Here is a 19,371-nt window from a genome sequence, read left to right as displayed (position 1 = left end):
TATATATATATATCACTTTTCAAATTCTGTACCCAATCTGGTTGAAACTGATATTTGGAAACTGTATTTTAGAGACTCAAAGAAACATCCTACTAATTCTGCTACTGTTGAAAATCCAGTGAGGAAAGGAGACAAGGCTAGACAATGCTGGAACCATGTTTCTAAGCCTACTGATTGCAACAGACTACTAAGATGAACTTTGTATGGCTTAAAAATGTCCTAAAAGCCCAGTGGCTCTCACCTCTGATCAGGAGGCTGAGACCTGAGGAATACAGTTCAAAGCAAGCCTGGGCAGTAAAGTCTATGAGACTCTTATCTCCAAGTGACCATTCAAACCCAAGAAGCAGAGCTGTGGCTCAAGTGGTAGAACACTAGCGTTGAGAGAAAAAGCTCAGGGACAGAGTCCAGACCCTGAGTTCAAGCCCCATAACAACCAAACAAAAACAAAAAACATCCTAAAACAACAGATTCAACATGAATATATGAACTGGTTCTCCAGCTTCCAGGTTCAGAACAAATACTCAGTTATCAGGGCCATTGGGAAAAGCAAGCTATTTAGGAAATAGTCTCTGTTACTACTGAACAAGTTTAAAAATACCTAGGACAATAATGTCCATGACTTCCAAAGTCTCTATCAGCTGCTGAGGACAATTCTCAGTTTCCCGGGAGTTTAGAGCTTACAGTGGGAACAAGCCAGTAATAAGCAACGGATGCAAGGTTTTTCCCTGAGGCTGCCAGACTTCCTTTATTTAGAAGTGTCAAATGACCCTTCCCAGCTGATTAAGAAAAGCACAGGCCTCTAATGGGCCTGGGGACAAGGCCTAGCTAAAAAGCCTATGTGCTTCTTCTCTGTGTGTTTTTAATCTTGAGCAGAGATAGTGACTGGGCCATTCCACACAACCCACTTCTCACCTTAATATGGGAGGCGTTGATGTAGCCTGTGTTGTTTTCTTTGGTTGGTATCAGCTCCACTCGATTCTCCTCATATGGGACAACTTCCCGGATTCGGCTACGCTCAGCATTTTCTGGCAGAGCGGCAGTGCTGAAAATCCCATTTGCCTTTTTCTTTGGAATCTGCTCATATTCTGTGAACACCATTCCCTCTTCTAGTTTCTTCTTCAAGGTTCTGAACTACAATAGAAAACAATCTTCAGCATCTCTGAGTTACCTTGTGTGTAAGAACGTTAAGGAAACAACCAACTTTTAGTACTTAACTAAATGTTGAGCAATTTCAAGATGCACAATGAAGATGCTACTTGATAATTTGGTCTCTCATTATTAAGCATTCTGCTGCCTTCTCTAACTTCTCTGAGCTGATAACCAGGTTGTTTTGTACCCACACTATAAACAGAACTAGAAATTAGTGAGAGTTGAAAAGTTAGGTATTGGTCACTTTAGGTATCAGAACATTTCTCCACATACACAGCTCTTTCTATGAGCTAAATTTTAAGGATATTGTTCATCTAAAACAAGACTTTAAAAGTTGTCTAGCTTTGATGATTAAATTCTTCTCCCTTCTTGTCCCACCCCACCCACCAGACTACTCATTACAATAACATGGCATTACTTAGATGAACTGATCTCTGTAAAAGTCACCTTTGGTCCTACCCACTGAATGCCTGCTCACAGAAATCTAACATCCTAATGTTACTCACACACTATTAAACTTAGATAACCTATTTAATAATGTTCTGAAAGCAATTTCAAGAACCACAAGGCGCCATTCACCTCCTCTGAAACACAGGAAGTTTTTGCTGTTCAAAATTAAAAGTCCTCATCAAGCATCAGCCTTAAAAACTACAGGTTACCTGTATTATATACCCATACTAATATATATGCAAAACCCCATTACTACTGGAGAAAACAATCCCTTCCTAGGAAATAGTAGTTACTCACTCAAGACAGAAATAGATCTCTGGAAATTGCTTAGCTTTTTCATCCTACAGAAAAAGGGAATAGGCCAAAAGAAAGGAAGTGATCTGACCAAGGTCATAAAGCTTTTTCATTAACATCAGTGCATTAACATGGCAAAGGTAGAAGAGGAGAATGAAGAAGCATCCGATACAGTGGAAGAACTGATTTATGGCATCACAATTAGACCAGATCCTCCTAACTTCACATTGAAGAATTCATGCAACCAGGAGTGTGCTGGCATGTTTGGGCAAGGATGGAGCTGTTGACATCTGGAGACCACAGAGAATGAATCACAGGACTGACAAGCCCAGTACTTACTCTCTCGTCCATGGGAACTCGGATGGCAGCGTGAGCACTGTCTTCTCGCCTGGAGACCCGAGCCACCGAGAGCCCATTCAATGCTGCCAGCATCAGGGGCCGCTTCTGTGCCTCCAGGCCTGCCATCTTCTGCTTCTCTAGATTCTTGAGGCAAGAGAAGGCATGTTCTCATTGTTTGTAATAGCATTGGAAGGTTGGAATGTGTTTTTAATCTCCCAAAGCTGTAAGTCTACAGCCAAGGAATGCAGACAACCACCACTGGTAGGGCAAATTTAAACACAATCCTCCCATTATTTCCACCATGCCTGAGGAAGCTGGTGCCTACAAGGCCTCAAAGTTTTATTGCTAATTAATTCGTCCATCAGATAGGTAAACAAGAGACATCTTAGCAAATACATCTTTGTCCCAAGGTTCACAAAGTTGGAAGGATGGGGTTAAGAACAGTACCCTTCAGAATGATAAAGTCTAAAGGGAAATAAAGTTTCATAGATAATCTGATTCAATCACAACAACAGGCCTTTTGTTTGCACAGGCTGACTGGGTTAAAATATGTGATATGTTACTGACGTTTAAGAGATCCAGACCCAAATTAGAGGAAAAAAATCTTCCATTCTGAGGAGTTCAGATTAAAGATGTGAATTTCTCTGGTCAACCCTCCCCACCCCCCTCACCCATACCAAACAAGAGCCGACATAGTTTAGCAAAGCCACCAACACTGAAGGCTGGCTAAGGTCATGTAAGATGATTGCTCTTCTTGCTCTATCTAGGGGAATGGATGCCATAGCTTCTGGCACCTATGGTGGGACCTCACTGGATGTGACTAAATGACAACCGTGCTTGGGGCAGATGGCATAAGGAAAGGTCCTCAGATGTGGCTTTACCATGGCCAAACTGTCCTCATGCACACCTGTAGTCTAACCTGAAGTCATCTGAGCCCTTGCTATTTGGGCTGCACCTGAGCTTCCTGCTTATGTCCTAGGAATAGATGGAAGCTCGATAAACCTCTTAACTCATTTCTGGCAGCCCATTAAAAAGCACGTCCTAAAGATCATTCATCTTAGACAACAAGGAAAGAACAGAGGAACTTCATTTACCAGTATAAACAAGTGTGTTAGGCGTGCTGGGCCTTGAAGTCAGAGCCTGTGCACCCTCACAGTTGGAACTCTACCACCTGAGCCACGCTGCTAGCCTGATGTTTAGTTGGTTCATTGGAGATGGAGTTTCACAGATTTTTTTTCTGTCTGGGCTGGCTTCGAACCTTGATCTCCAGGAACTCTATTCAGCCTCCTGAGTAGCTAAGATTACAGGCATGAGCTCTTGGCACAGGCGTAGAAACAAGTTTGGCAGAGTTGAAGATTTGATGGAAACTTTGGTGATAACCCCATTTGCATATTCATCTGGTTACCACAGATGAAAAAGTCACTTAATTCAGGATTTCAAGTCATTGGAGACTTGGTTTCTCAGTCTATCATTTGTAACTTGATTCCTAGGAGGTGTCTGGATGGTTGATCCCATAGGGTAGGGACCTGCAGATGATGAAGACTAAGCAGTACACAGTTACAAGTGTCTCACAGTCTCCACAACTTCTACTACACTCAGCAAGAAGCCTTCCTGAGCCATATTGCCAATAGGACACCTGCTCCAGTGACAGGGTGAACCACTAAGGGCAGAGAAGAATGAACGGTGACAAGAGAAAAAGGAGCCAGATTTCATCTGAGAGAAACTACAGCTTTGGTTTCTCAATTCCAGGCATCCCCTCGAGCAAGACTTTCGGGCTTCATGCTTTGGTTGTTTGTCTGTCTGGTTGGTGGTGTCAAGTTTTGAGAAGGCAACAGCTTTGGGAAAATGGTCTACATACCCTGCTTTCTACCCCTTCATACAAAGTGCTTGCCACTGACCCTGAGGCAGAAAGGAAGGAACGGATATATCTTCCTTAAGAAAGGACCATTACCTTGCCCAGGGAAAACTGACACCCCAAGTGATGATCAGACTGTCGCAGCCCCTTCTCATTTATTTTGTTAGCTTTCTACCAGAGACAGAAGTTCCTAGACTTTTTCCCTCACTGTAGCTGACTTCTGGTTACTGTTGAAAGTTGAAAGCTGAAAGTGAAGCATCTCCAAGTCAGCAGGCCTGAGTCATCCATCAAAGAGGCAAGAAATGCCACAAAGCCAGTGAGGGCTGCACACAGGGCAAATTCTCACCATATTTGTGTTCCACCTTGGGTATTTCCACCTGCCTAAAGTGTCATTCTTCTCCTAGGATGACCAAGGCAGGCTTCCATCTTATATCTTCCTAGCAACACTACTCATGGTGAAAAAGATAGGGGTGAGATTGTAAATTTAAAAAGATGTTGGGCCCTGGTGGCTCACGCCTGTAATCCTAGCTACTCAAGAGGCTGAAATCTGAGAACAGAGGTTCAAAGCCAGCCCAGGCACCAAAGTCCATGAGACTCTTTTCTCCAATTAACCACCAGAAAAATGGAAGTGGTGCTATGGCTCAAAATGCTAGAGCACTAGCCTTGAGCTGAAGAGCTCAGGGACAGTACCCAGGGCCACAGTTCAAGCCCTACGACTGACCAGGAAAAAAAAAAAAAAAACAGAGGAAGAATCATCATGGGAGGGAGGTCAGTGGTATAAGTCCCACTCTGCCTGGTCTCCGGGTCCATGAATGGTTCCTAATCCTCTTTTTTATGTGTGCCAGTATCGGGGTTTGAAATCAGGACTTGGGCCATGTCCCTTATCTTTCTGGCTCAAAGCTAACACTCTACCACTTGAGATACAGCTCTATTTCTAGTTTTTATAGTGTAACTGAGATGGGAATCTTAGGGACTTTCCTGCCTGAGCTGGCTTCAAACTGTGATCCTCAGATCACAGCCTCCTGAGTTAGGCATGAGTCACAAGTATCCAGCTTCTAACCCTCCTCTGAAGTCAGAGAACACTGGCAGAGCATAGCAATGACTATTTGGATGAGAGGGAGAGTTATCAATGTGGGAAATTAAATACCTGTGGGCTATTTATGTTAGTGCTCTAGGAGCCAAAGAGTGAAATTTGCTAGCTGTTGTTTCCTACATGGATGGACTGGGCTATAATATGGGGAAAAATAGCAGAAAAATCTCTTGCTTTTTACTGACAACATGCCGAGGTTCTATTGGGGACCCATGCGACGATGCTGACTAAAGCTTATTTATTTCATATGGGCAGTATGAAGATGGACATGGCCAAGATGAGGTTACAGGACCATGTGGACACCATTAAGTATCAACCTGGCAGTAAAATGGCTTAGCTGAATGTTCAGATTGATGATTCTTGAGGCTAAATATTTCTCTTAAAAAGTCCAGGGCCAAGAAGGGTTGGAAAAGCTTTTATACCAATGAATTATTTCTTTTTAAGCTAGGAAAGCTCTCTCCCATAGCAACTACCCCTACACATCACTCCATGCCTAGCCAAAGACTCTCTTTGCCAGAGGCACAGGTACAAACTTCATAATTTTCTCCTTCGCTTGCAAAGAGTGGAAAAAGTTGTCAGTACCAACTCTTAGCAATGCAGTACTGATAGCCAAGAGTGTGAGGCCAAGTATCTTTGGGTTTTTCTAACGTAACAGAGTTGCCATGGATCTGATTTCTGAACCCAGAAAATTGGCTTGCTTAAAACTTGGACACCTGGTTATTCTCATCAAGTTGGCTTCTAAGGATAAGTTGGAAAGATTTAGAAACTGTCCAATGGACTCCAGCAAAGCAACTTTGTCCCCTTTTAAAAAATTATTTTAAAATTGTATTTTATTGTTGGGGGGATGTATAGAAGGGTTACAGTTACATTCATCGGGTAGTGAGTACATTACTTCTTGAACACTGATATACACCCAGCAAAGCAAATTTTAAATGACAACCTTTATGGAGTTCCTAAAAGACCTGGTTATTTGCTAATGCAAATGGATGAATGCAAAGAAGTTTGGGGGATTAATGAGTTACATAATGAAAAGATCTTCTTTTAAGTAAGTGAAATTTTCCAGGAAAAAGAGACATAAAAAATTTAATTATCATTCAACTATCATCATATTGGTAAGAGATCTAGTCCATAAGTGCACCTATTATTGCTGCATCTTGCTTTGACAAATAATCCCATCCTTCTAGATTGTCTAACTTAGGAGGAAAGGTTCTTCATGTTTAATGCAGCTTCAAATGTAAGTACATACTGTGTGTTTGCACACAACATGTATACTTACATACTCAGTAAACACAAGCAATAATATATACATAGAATAAATTCAATGGATTAAATCTCAGCAGTCAACTTTCAAGAAAGAGATCCAGTTACTATAATTCTCATGAATTTGTGTTAAACATGTATGATAGGAAACTTGAAAAGAATGCCAAGTTGCCTCACAGTGCACACAGCAGGGCAAGCTATTTTGTCATACAGAACTACACAGAAATCTGTGCTCTGCAGAGCTGTTCTCCTTTTACTATTAATTGAGGAACAAACGGCTTATTCCACTTAAAGAAAGAAAAAAATGCTAAGAGAGGTACAGAGACAGTCACACAAATTGCAAGTCTAAGCCATGCTCAATAGCTAAACAATACGAAACTCTATACCAAGTGTATTGCTAGAAGTTATGTGTTTGTCAAAGGACAGATTTCACCAGACGTTAATTTTGGGTGTAAAATCAAATTTCCCTTGTTCAAATGCCCAGTGACCCTTGAAACCCTGCACATATCCCTGCCACCCCCCACCGGCTTCCTCTTCCCTTGGCAGCAGGTGTGAGCCCTGGCGTGGAAGGCACTTACCCGAATCATCATCTCCCTTTCTATGATGCTATCCTCCAGGGAGAACATCTCCGACACGGGTCTCTCCTTCACTGGCTCTTTCTTGACCCGCTCCTTCACGCTGGTCAGGTCAGGTTCGGAGATGGAGGGACCGAGAGAAGACCCGTTGACGGCCAACTGGTCAGCTCGGGCGACAGTGAGGGCGTTGGCCGGCCCGTGACGCAGCACCCTGGCTCTGGCGATGGCGGCAGGGAGGTTCCCTGGGTCGTGTCTCAGGGCCCCGTTGCTGACACTCTTCCTGGGTCCAGGGTACTCGGGAGGAGGCTTGTTTGGAATCCGGGCGAGGGCGGCCTGCAGCTGGGCACTGTACTCTATCTTCTCCCGCAGCACAGGGATCTGTGGCACGGCCTCTGGAGCCTCTTCCTCCTCCTCGCTCTCGCTGCTGTGGATCAGCATGGTGGCGTCAGAGAAGGTCTTCGTGTGGTGATACTGTGGGAGCTGGTGGACGTCGTGGCCCCCGCTGGGACCCTCCTCTGGGGGACCCTGCTCCCTGAGTGTGTTACGGCGTGCCACGGGGACGTGCAGCGACTTGAGTGTCATGGCTTCCATACCCCGAACCATACTGCTCATCACCTCCAGGCTGTGGCGCTTGTTGGCAGCGCCATGGTGCTTGGTGGTGAGGGGCTCACTCACCTCCTGCAGGGACTGGTGCACCACAGGGGAGCTGTCTTCCTGGAAGGTCTTCACCGACAGCTGTACCTTCCGGGTCACCAGGTCTGGGCTGCTGCCACTGACATATTTATGGCGGTGGCTGGCAAGGTCAGGGGTGCTGGTGGCTGGCCGGGGGCGTGGGTAGGGGGGTGGTGGCCGGAAGAGATAGTTTTTGAGCATATGGGCTGCGTTGTAGTTAGGGGTGCTCTGGAGCTGCATGTTGGCCAACTCTGGGGTACTCACTGTGTGTGAGATGGCACTGGCCCCGGCCTTGCTTGGCACCATGTTATGCTTTGGGACCACATGGTCACACGGACTGACAAGTTTGTGACTGTATCCTCCCCGTGGTCCATAGGGGACGGTGTAGGGGTGTCTCTCCCGCATCTCCGGCTGGCTGTACACCAGGTCCTCTGGCTGGTTGTAGGCATGGGTGTTGATGATGTTGAGGTTCCGCAGAGATTGGCTCTGGCTGTCGGGGTGCATGATGCCCCTCTTCATCTGCCGCATGACTGTGTCATAATCGGGCGTCGGCCTGTAAGATGGCACAATGATGGCGCTGTGCCGGTGGCTGGGGATGTAGTCAGCCCGCATGATTTCACTGCCGGGGATGCTGAGGTTGGAGGACATGGGGGAGGCCTGTATGAAACTCTGGGAGCAGCTGAGGGAATTGACGCTGTGAATGCTGCACACACTGCCATTCGTGACAGTACCATTCATATAATTTAAGTCCAGGCTGTTGTGAGAATTACAATACAAGGCTTCTTCATTCCCGTGGAAGATGCTGTCTATAAAAGTGAAAACAGGCATGTGAACCCTCATTGTATCCCGATTCAATAAAGTTCATCCTACGTTTGTGAGAAGAGTACGTCTTTACAGAAGAAGAAAAAAGTGACCTCTCATCGTCTTCATCACATAGTCTACAGAACGGATACCTTCAATGAGATGCTATTAAATAGAAGGGACTCTTTAGAGCATATGGAAAAGGTGAACCTAAGTACACAAGTACATGCACATAGTATTGGTAAGCGCTCTACTTTACTGTCAGCCCTGAAATCAATGTCGAGCAAGACTCTCCTGCTGAGCAAGCATGATGTGTGCAGGGCGCAGCATTATAGTTAATTGCAGTCAATTAGTTAGAGTCTGAGTACATACCTGGAGAGATACAAAGTTGGATTTATAAAAGTCAGGTCCATTCTGGAGGGACCCAACATTTCTTATACACACACACACAAACACACGCACGCACGCACGCACGCACCTAAAAAGGCAACTTCGTGTCCAAACACTTTTCTGTGTCCCAATACAACCATTCTTACATTATGAATTTAAGCATGATTAGGAGAGAAATTAAGAGGTGAAAAACCAGGTGACTGGAAACACTTAATTGTATGAAAAGAAGTGTTAACACAGAGCCAATCAGACGAGACAAGCAAGAAGAAAGCGGATAACATAGAGGACAAAAAGTACCCATTTATATACCTTTAGCTGGATTTAGTGCCTTTCCACAGTAGTGGGATAACACAGCTTGCTTATAAAAAGTCTTGCTGTTTTAAACTTGTAATTCTTCTAGTTTTCATTCGCAAGCTTTCAAATTGCAGAGGTTTCAAAATAGCCCAAGCTGGTAACACACACAGAAACTCATAGTCCATTTACTGCAATGCCAACATCTGAGGTTTTCTCCATCTCCATTTTTTCTCAGATGCAATTAGTGTAATGATTTAAACGTATCAATTGTCATATCCAAATTCCACCATTACTCTTTCTTTTTTAAATAGCAGTACTGGGGTTTGAACTCAGGGCGTTATGTTTATTAGGCAAGTGCTCTACCACTTCAGCCAACTCTGTAGCCCTTCCATGGATCACTGAACCTCAGTTTCCCTATCTATAAAGTGGAAGTGACAGCACCTTGGGCTTAGTTTGAGGATTAAGTGATACAATATATAGCAAGTACTTACGACACTGCCTGGTATCCCATAATGCTCTATAAATGTTAACGGTTATCATTGTAATTGTTATTACTAATGGAATGGGTTCATTCATGCATAGTGCATGGGAAATGTTTAGGAAGCAAAGAGGAATAAAGCAGATTTTGTTTACTCTGAGAGGCAATAAAAAAGCGTCCTAAGAAAAGTGCTGGAGGGAAAGATGAGAAAAAAAGAAAAAGCTAATAGGGTGAGGTGAGCGTGTCTGCCACTGATCCTGGAAGCCTGCATTCACCGACACTTGAGAAAGTCACAAAGCAGTAAAGGCTTCTACATCAGTGACAAAGGTAAGATGCACTGGGGACACTAGGCAATCTCTCCTTTCTCATGTCACTTAGGAGGGAAGGAGAAAGGAATGTGCCCACTGTCTTGGCCCTTCCAAACTATTTTTTTTTGAGAGTAGCCAATATTCTTAGACTTTTACAAATTAAAGCTGTTGTCCACTCACGCAATGGCAAAATTAAAATAAAAGCATCATTGTCCCATTAAAATTTAACATTCCTTGCCTTACTGGTACTGAGTCTTTTGTCTTAAGAAAGCAATAGAGCCAGCCAGTTACCTTGTGAGGTGTGCGTTTCCGAGTACTGCTCACCACACTGGACATGCATGGGAGGCAAGATGTATGGCTGCTGCCTTGGCTGAAACAGAACAGAGCAGAGCTGGGAAGGCCTGCACAGACAGGGCCTGAGACCCAGAAGAGAACCAGTCCCAGCATGCACCAAAGCCCGTTCCCCGCCCCCCTCCCCACAGGAAACACATGGCAGCTCTTTCCCCAGCCACCCTTACAATCCACCCTCTCCCACTCATCTAGACCTTATATCCCATTATAAAGTTTGAGACTGGAGAAACAAAGAAGACACAGGGAGCTATGCATTATCTACATTCTCATACACTTGTGAAGTTTTCTATGGCTTCTATCATGGTACAAGAACAAGTTCATTGATGATGACCCAAGTAAGAAATAAAAAGATAGATGGCCTCTGTCCTATTCAAAACTACCTCTCTCCTGAAGCCACAAGCTCCTACATGCCAGCAGAGCTTATGACTCTGGTTCACAGCTTCACAGTACCTTAAATAGGGTCACAGAGTTAGTGAGTTGGCTCACTGAAAAATTCACATACAAATTTACAATGTGTTTCATGCCAATTTGTGTGCAGCTCTCAAACCCATTTGCAGAACCAAATGGGAAAGGGTTGGGTTGGGCAAGAAATTAACTCTCATCGTATCTCCTACCCAAAGCAGCATCTTCCTGCCTGGGCTGGCTAAGAACAGAGATCTTCAGATATTGGCCTCCTGAATAAGATTTACAGGCATGAACTACTGAGGTCCAGTTTTCCGCATGGATTCTTAAAAACATCCATTTAGCCTCAGCCTGAATCACTTCCTACTGAACAGGAAAGTGAAACTTTCAGAAGAAAAAAAATACAACTCTAAAACTCAAAGATGTGGTGAGCAAACCAAAGGAAGTACAATTATTCCCCATCATTTTCAGCCTTTTAGCCAAGGTCAAGTATAATAACAGTATCCTTACTATGATCTAAAGTTATTTGGCCTGGGTAGATAAAGTTTCCCATCAAGCAAAGTCAGCTCCTCCTTCTCTTGACCTAACACTAACCATTTTACAGCTGCATTGAGCTTCCAGTGCGAGTTCATTCAATGAAAGATTTTAAGGATGGCGGGGGGGGGGGGGGGGGGAGAAGAGATCTTTCTAAACAGAATGGTCTCTTATATTTAAGGATTGGGAGGGAATCTCTCTAAACAAAATGATCTCTTAAATTTCAACTTGCTGATGCTTCTTTCAAGAAACTCAGAGCCAGCAGGGGTCACACTTTCCCATCCAGTTTCAAAAAAGGTATATGTCGAGGAAGGGAACTAGGGAAAGAGCTCACCTGTCATTTTCTCTGCTACAAATGGTGCTTACTATCATGAAGACAAATAAAGAAGAAAATGGAGCTAAGGCATCCAACAACACAAAAAATTCAAGAGAAAAGTCCCAGGAATGAGATGACAAGATCCTATGTCAGTACCCATAAATAGTCCCACCTGTCTCTGTGGGTGATTTCTTAAGTTGTAATGCAAAATCTGTTTTTCAAAAATAGAAATACAGTTCAAATAAAATTTTCTAGAGTTGACTTTGTGGCATGTGCTTTTCAACAGGAAAGAGGGATTTGTTCAAGGGAGCAGATATTCATGGAAGGTAAATATGGCATCTTGCTCCTACATTTAAGATATTACTATAATTATCTGACCATATGAACTGCCAGAAGTGTACAGGCAAAGGATAGCCATAGCTAATCCTTCAAAAACAAATTCAGGATTGTATTATTTATTTCAATCCTTTCTCTTCTCCTTGCTCCTTTTCTGCCAAGGCCTCCTGCATGCCAGCCAAACACTCAAAGGCTGAGTTACATCCCTGAACCTTATCTTATTCTTTCTCTGATCCAATACATGATTCCATTTCTTTCCTGGCTTGCAAATAAAGAAATATACGAAATGCCATAACATGGGCAGCAGGAAAGAAGAAGAAAATCAGCAACTGGTTGTCATAAAGGAGGCCAAAAGACAGTGAATGTGTCCTCATTGTGTAAAGAACTCTTAGTGGATGGTTTAAATCAAACGGGAAAGAAAAATTGGGAAGCTCTCAATTCCACTTCATAAGATGAATCATCTTCATGCAAGGAAAAAAAGAAAGAAAAGGTAATAATCCAGATTATGGACAATAAGAATGAGAATAGAATAGACCACAAAATAGTTTTAGGCTTAAAACACTTTTAGGTATTTTGTGGACTGAACTGAGAAAAGTACTTAATCCAGATACTTGAACTATGAAAAAAAAAGGTGTGGGAGAAAGTAACATTAACAAAGAAGACAAGAATTAAAAAAACAAAACAAACAAACAAAAACAACTTCCAGTTCCTTCAACAAATCTACTGGTGCCTCTGGCCTCTCCAGAGCTCTATGGCAAAGGGTCACAGGAGAGATAAGGTGTAGAAAAGTGAGAATAATAGTAGTCACATATGCGCTCAAGAATTCTCAAGTGATGATATAATGACTCAACTCTAGAATTCGAAGAGTCCACTTCTCATTTTACAGGAAACAAAAATTGTCCTCATGACTTTCTTTCTGTGCCAAAGGTAAACACTACATATGAAGAAAAATGCTATTTGAAGGCTGTTGTATCAATGTAGAACAAGTGCTCTATCTAGAAAAAATACTCTTTATTGACTATATCCTTTGTTGGCTATGTACAAAATGTCATAATCTAAAGCCAAAGAACTATGACAAAATGCAGCAGGAAAGGTGAAAGGAATCTACCTCTTCACACTGGTCCTATTACCCTCAAGTAATCATCAAAATAGAACACAGCCTAACACAGAATGTATACATTATTCACATGATGAAGGGCAGAGTAGAAGCTCAAGAAGGCCAAGTCTAGGAGGAAAATGTGGATTCGTTGGAATTTTGTGGGCAACAGGATGAAAATCAGGAAATAGGCAATCATTCTCTCCACCCAATGCTGTACCTGAGGAACCATTTAACTAGACTCATCCCACTTTTGCTAATTTCTGATGAGTTTGTTAAGCTGCCCCATCTGTGGTGGTGAATACAAAAGAGAGCTTATAGCTGAAAAGATGTCTCCTTGCGGTGAACAGAGCAGATGAGCAGGGGGAGAAAGCATGGGGGTTGAAGGTACATATGAAGTTCACTGAGAGGGGAGGGGATGAACAGCAGGGAACACAATGGATGTTCTCCACTGGCTGAGACTCTTCTGTATTCTCACACCACGTCTCCTCTTTAGGAGGCACTAGTCAATTCTTCTCCCAAAGTGTTCACTTTCTGAAGACTTCACACTTACTAGAGAGGACCGGCTCCAGGTGGGTTTCCGTCTGATGGGAGGTGGAGAGTTTGATTGTCTACATGGAAAATTGAAAATGCAAGGATGGACATGATTATTTATCACGCATAAAAAGACCAGGCAGACAAGCGAGAAGAAAACAGACAAGATCTTGAGAATTATATCCAAATTGAATAAACATTGCTCATTTCTAAGATTGTGAAGAACAATATTGACTGTTCTTTTTTATTCTCTTTATTTTCACAATGTTTGCCACATATAATATAAAACATTGTGACAATGTTTACCAACTAATACAAGAAGAATGAGGCTGGGCTACTCCATGGGTTTAAAAACTGCCCTATGTACCTTGGAGAACATGCAAACTCACTCATAATAGAAAGTATGAGTCAATAAGAGAAATATTTGCAAATGTTTCTAGCCAAATGAAATTCCAAAATAGATAAAATATTTTTCAGTACAAGTATATGACAATAAGACATATTATAAATATTTATCTGCCTAGATTTCTTTGGGGGAGTTGCGCACTTAGGGTTAAATCCAGAGCCTCATGAATGCTACACAAATACTACAGTACTAGGCATTCAACCACTGATCTACATCTAAAGCCCTTTCTGCTTTAGTTATTTTTTTTTTGCCAGTCCTGGGCCTTGAACTCAGGGTCTGAGCACTGTCCTTGGGCTTTCTCAAGGCTAGAGCTCTATCACTTGAGCCTCAGCACCATTTCTGATTTTTTCTATGTATATGTGGTACCGAGGAATCGAACTCAGGTCTTTGTGCATGCTAGGCAAGCACTCTACCACTAAGCCAAACTCTCGGCCCCTGCTTTAGTTATTTTTATCTATGCCTTAGGCCCAGCCTAGCCCTCCATCTTCCTATTTCAGTTTCTGTTTTCTTTTCTTTTTTGGTCAGTCGTGGAGCCTGCACTTAGAGCCTGGGCACTGTCACTGAGTTCCTTCACTCAAGGCTAGCAATCTACTACTTTGAGCCATAGCACCGTTTCTGGTTTTCTGATGGTTGTTTGAAGATAAGAGTCTCAAGGCCTGGCTGCCTCAGATCTCAGCCTTCTGAGCAGCGATGATTACAAGCATGAGCTATCAATGCCTGGCTCCTATTTTACAGTTTTATGTATATGAGATGACAAGACATGTGCCACCACTCAGCTACTGGTTGAAATGAGGTCTACATTTTTTCTGGGCTGGCCTTAGAGCTTGATCTTCCCAACCTCAGCCTTCTAAGAGTAGCTGGGAATATAAATGTGATCCACCACACCCACATTGAAAGGTGCCTTTGAGGTGGAAGTCCCAAATACCACACAGTGTTTTTCTTTGTCCTCAGTAGTATCATTTAAGACATATATTCTTCCATCTGCGGGACTCTCTTTATTCTGACACTTTACCCTTCCTCAGGCTTTTGGTTATAAAATATTTTTAACTAAATAATGGAGACAACATAGGAATATTGGATTAGCCAAATACAGTATTAACAGACCTATGTTAGGCACATTCCCCCCTTTTTCTCTCCCCAGGTGAGAAGTTAAGAAAGAAAGCACTCTTGGAGCTATCTACAGGTCACAAGGAAGGACTCTGCAGGAACAGAAAAGCCAATGACAGTCTTCTGGAGGTTCAAGAATGGTTAGTTCCGGGAAGGAAGGTGGGCATAGCTTCTCCTGGAGAGGCTGGAGGAGACTCCTGAGAAAATACTCATTTCTAAATTGTACAGGGATGCTCTGGGCCTTTATACAACCAGTACTGAGGTTGTGGTACTTATTAGAATTTAATGTGTTTGTGCGGAAGACAGTCCTGGTTTTTAAGAAGTTAAGAAAATTCTGTAATATGCTATGAAGATAAAAGGTTATTATTACAGAAGTTCTTCCTGGTTTTCAGTCTAGTATGTGATGCCCATTAGGATTTTTTTTTAGAAGATCACAAGGCAGGCACTGGTAGGTCACACCTTTGAGCCTTGCTGCTCAGAGGCTGAGATCTGAGGCTCACAGTCCGATGCCAACACAAGCAGGAAATCTATGAGACACTTATCTACAATAAACTACTCAGAAAACTGGAAAGGGCGCTGTGGCTCAAAACTGGTAGAGTGTTAGCCTTGAACCAAAGAGCTCAGGGACACAGTCAAGACCCTCAAGCCCCACCACAGACCAAAAAAAAAAAAAAAAAGACAACAAAAGAAAAATACTCAGCAAATGCTACAGTTAAACCACTTGCTGAGAAACAGGTAAACTGAAGACAGCAGCAAATTATACTTTTCTGAACAGAAATCAACTACTGAATTCCTGTTACTGTCAAGAGCAACCCTCCAAGGTCAAGGGTCAGAACACTGTGGAATGGCACCAAAAAGCCAAAGCCAAAGCAATGTGCTCCAGAGAAAGATGCATGGGATACAAGTGAGAATGTGTGTGGAAGAAGATCCAGCTGCTTAATTTGCCACATCCCAGCTCTCCTGGTTTAGCCTTTGCAAACTTTTCTGGTAGGCTAAGCCTTTTCAGATATACTTTTAGACCCCAGCAGTGACCAACTGCAGTACCTGGTTTGAAAAGGCCTCCATCATATGGAGAATAAAAGTCTGCATTGACCTGGAGATCCATTTCTAAAGCAGCCACATTCTCCAGCAGTGACAACTGTGGGACAATATTCTGCCATGCTTGGATGTGTCCACTGTGGGAGTGGAAAGGCAGCTCATCTCTTGCATTTACATCCCTGATCCTCTTTGAACCAAAATTAAACCCCTTGGGTACCCAAATGGCAAACTTGGCTGAGGAACTTTTTTTTTTTTGAAGGCAAACAAGGTAAAGACAATGACAGAGTGAGCCCCAGCACGCCATCTCTGGGGTCAAGCCACATGGAAGTGCCCTTATCAGACTCCCCTTTCTCATCTCTATCTCCAAACTAAATTAAAAAGACACACAGATTCGTGACATCTCTGAGTGCCTTCCAAATCTTCCTCTAATTACCCTGGCCTCTCATTTGCAGTCAGATGACATGACCCAGGAGCGCACGCAGGGTTAGCCAACTGTGTGAGCGGAACGGGACTGAGGATGACAGGAGCATCTTCCCTTTCAAGTTGGCTCATCGCTCTGCTACCCACTTCTGAGAACACTCCGCATCTGACACGGAGGGGCAAATTGGGAACTGCTCGGTTCTTCCGAACTCAGAGCCCAGGGTCGAAAAGGCACTTATGTGGCCCACCCATCCAGGCAGTTAAGAATTCACAGTCAATTTGTGAATTACTTGCTCTCTCTGCATATGGACTACACATAGATAGGGTTCATCATTAAAGTTCTTTCACTCCTGCCTGGCGTTAGCCTACTTCACTGGCTTCCACAAGGATCAAGGGGAAAAGAGCAGATAGGAAAAAAAAAAGTGGTTTACAACTCCCCTAAAATACATGAGTGAATGTGACAAGGCCAGGTAGTGAGAGAGTAAAGAAATATTGACTTACTCAGTGCAGATTTTGTTTTGCTTGTAAAACTTGTGACGTGTTGTAAATAAACGAGAAATATACTTGGCATTTTCAATATCATCCTTGGAAGGGACAAAAGAAAAAAAAAATTTGGTTTGATTAGATATGCATTTCACAAGGGTTCTTCTACCCAAAGACACATCTCTTTTCCCTGCATTTCTGGTCCAGGAAGCAAATCAGCCTGCTAGATTTCAGTGTTCCTCAGCCATACCTGCAAAGCTCACTCACCACAGAATGGTGGGAAATGGTATCTGCTAACCAATTCTCCATGTCCAAGACAGTGGGGCTGCACTGATGAACTGGCAGCTCCTCACCTGTTTCGGAACCAAATCCCTTTAAAATAAGGAATGGAATCAAGGCGCGGCAGAGAGTCCACAGCTATCACCAAGAATTGGAGGCAGTGAGACACAGCAGCAACACTGGTTACTGAGCAGGGACTCAAGAAGGTCAGTCACCCAGCTGACTTGAGATAAAGCATGGGCTATGATGGGACCAAAAAATTCAGGTCAGCCAAAAAAAGAAAATGCAATAGTGTTACCCAATTGGGGCTTGCCTGATGACGGCTGTGACCAGAGTGTCTTGGGAGTACAGCCTGCCAGACAAGGAGACACAGATAACGTGGCTGGCCAGAGGAATCCAGATCCTAGAGCCAAGAGTCAGCACTCAAACCTGGCACTGCAAGCATGGAAGTTCACCACCACTACATTGAAATTAGTAACAGGAGCACTGGGCAAATACTAGGCAAGTTATCTTTTCCAGAAGGGATTGTCTTAAGATACAGAGAGCAAGGCAAGGACATGAAGAGGGAAAAAGCCAACCTGTGACTGCTCAGTGGACCCAGCCTATGCTGTCCATTTTGCTCACCGTGTGGAACAGAGCAGTCTCCTCCTTGTTCACGAGCTCCACCAGTATGGTCGACTTGTTATGCGTGATGCCCCCGATATCATTCCACCTGGGTCAAAAGAAACACACCTGTTTGCCTGAAGATGTCTTAGCATCTGGCACTGCGGGTCCCGTGCTACTCTCTGAACGCACTTTGCCAACTGTGATGGAACTGTTTTACCTTTCAGTGTCACAGGTTCCTTCCCTCCAAGGAGAGATGTATCTAGTTATGTGAGTAGACCTTCTGCATATCCTATGTTTCTAGATACTGCTACTTATTCAATGAGGCTTGTAGGAAAACCTTGTGCTCATAAAAACGAAGGAGCTATGAGGAATACTTTCAAGGGACTATTACCGCTTTACCTATTCTGATCTGATGAAGTATTTTCTAGAAATCCGACCTTTTGTTTGTACTAGTCTTCTAGGCAACTGTTCTGTCACTTGAGGCAAACTCCCAATCCTTCTGCTTTTTAATTTATTCTCCAGTTATGGTCTTGGGCCAATGTAGTCCAAATCAGTCCTAGATTGTGATTTTCCTACCTCTGCTTCCCAAGTAACAAGGCACAGGTATGTGCTACCATGTTTGGCACTTTTCTTTTTGGTGGGGGGGGTGTAGAGGGGATGGCCCATTAAATTTTTTTTTATTGACAGCGATTAATTTTTGCAAGCAATTTCACGGTGTTATTTCCATATATACATATAAAATACTATAGTCAAATTCACCTCCTCTATCATTCTTTAACTCCTTTCTTTCCTCACCTCTCCTTTTTAGAACAGGTTTTCAGTGGATTTCACTGTCATTTTTATACATATACAATGTATTTTTATTACTCTCTTTCCATTCTCCTTCTTATTCCTCTCATGTCCCAATTGCTCTCCTTCATTTTTTTTTTTTTTTTGGTCAGTCCTGGGCTTGAGCTCAGGGCCTGAGCACTGATCTTGGACTTTCTCAAGAGCTCTACCATTTGAGCCTCAGCACCACTTTTGGCTTTTTCTATGTATGTGGTACCGAGGAATCAAACCTGGGTCTTCGTGCATGCTAGGCAAGCACTCTACCACGAGGCCAAACTCCCGGCTCTGCCCTCCTTTTTTAACCATGTAATATGATGATGATGAATGTGATTTTTTAGATCCAGATTCTGCATGAGTGAAAACATGTGACATGTGTTTTTCTTTTTTTTTTTTTTTTTTTGGTCAGTTGTGGGACTTGAACTCTGGGCCTGGGCACTGCCCATGAGTTTTTCAGCTCAAGGCTACCACCCTACTCCTTGAGCCACAGTGCCACTTCCAGCTTTCTAGTGGTTAACTGGAGATAAGAGTCTCATGGATTTTAGTGCCAGGGCTGGCTTTTAACCACGGTCCTCCAGATCTCAGCCTCCTGAGTAGCTAGGATTACAGGCGTGAGTCATAGCATCTGGCTGATAGGTGCTTTTCTAAGCTTCGCTTATTTTGCTTGCTTTTGAGTAAGGGTC

General features: G+C 43.2%; 1 protein-coding gene across 1 annotated transcript in view; it reads right to left on the bottom strand.

The window, feature by feature from the left end:
• The window catches only part of LOC150058398 (tyrosine-protein phosphatase non-receptor type 14-like), a 146,308-nt gene that overhangs the window by 11,326 nt on the left and 115,611 nt on the right, over positions 1 to 19,371 (bottom strand). The window contains exons 9-15 of the mRNA XM_090341202.1: positions 17,882 to 17,969; positions 16,997 to 17,079; positions 13,544 to 13,601; positions 10,247 to 10,325; positions 7,016 to 8,490; positions 2,233 to 2,376; positions 913 to 1,131 (exon numbers count right to left, since the gene is read on the bottom strand). Coding sequence (XP_090197328.1) covers positions 913 to 1,131; positions 2,233 to 2,376; positions 7,016 to 8,490; positions 10,247 to 10,325; positions 13,544 to 13,601; positions 16,997 to 17,079; positions 17,882 to 17,969 — 2,146 coding nt within the window. The remainder of the gene's footprint in view (positions 1 to 912; positions 1,132 to 2,232; positions 2,377 to 7,015; positions 8,491 to 10,246; positions 10,326 to 13,543; positions 13,602 to 16,996; positions 17,080 to 17,881; positions 17,970 to 19,371) is intronic.

The sequence above is a fragment of the Megascapheus bottae genome, chromosome 10 (assembly GCF_031878675.1).
Source record: "Megascapheus bottae isolate mThoBot1 chromosome 10, mThoBot2.hap1, whole genome shotgun sequence".
In the NCBI taxonomy this organism is placed as follows: Eukaryota; Metazoa; Chordata; class Mammalia; order Rodentia; family Geomyidae; genus Megascapheus; species Megascapheus bottae.
The sequence above is the reverse complement of the archived record's forward strand: the minus strand, read 5'-3'. Positions and strand labels throughout refer to the sequence as shown.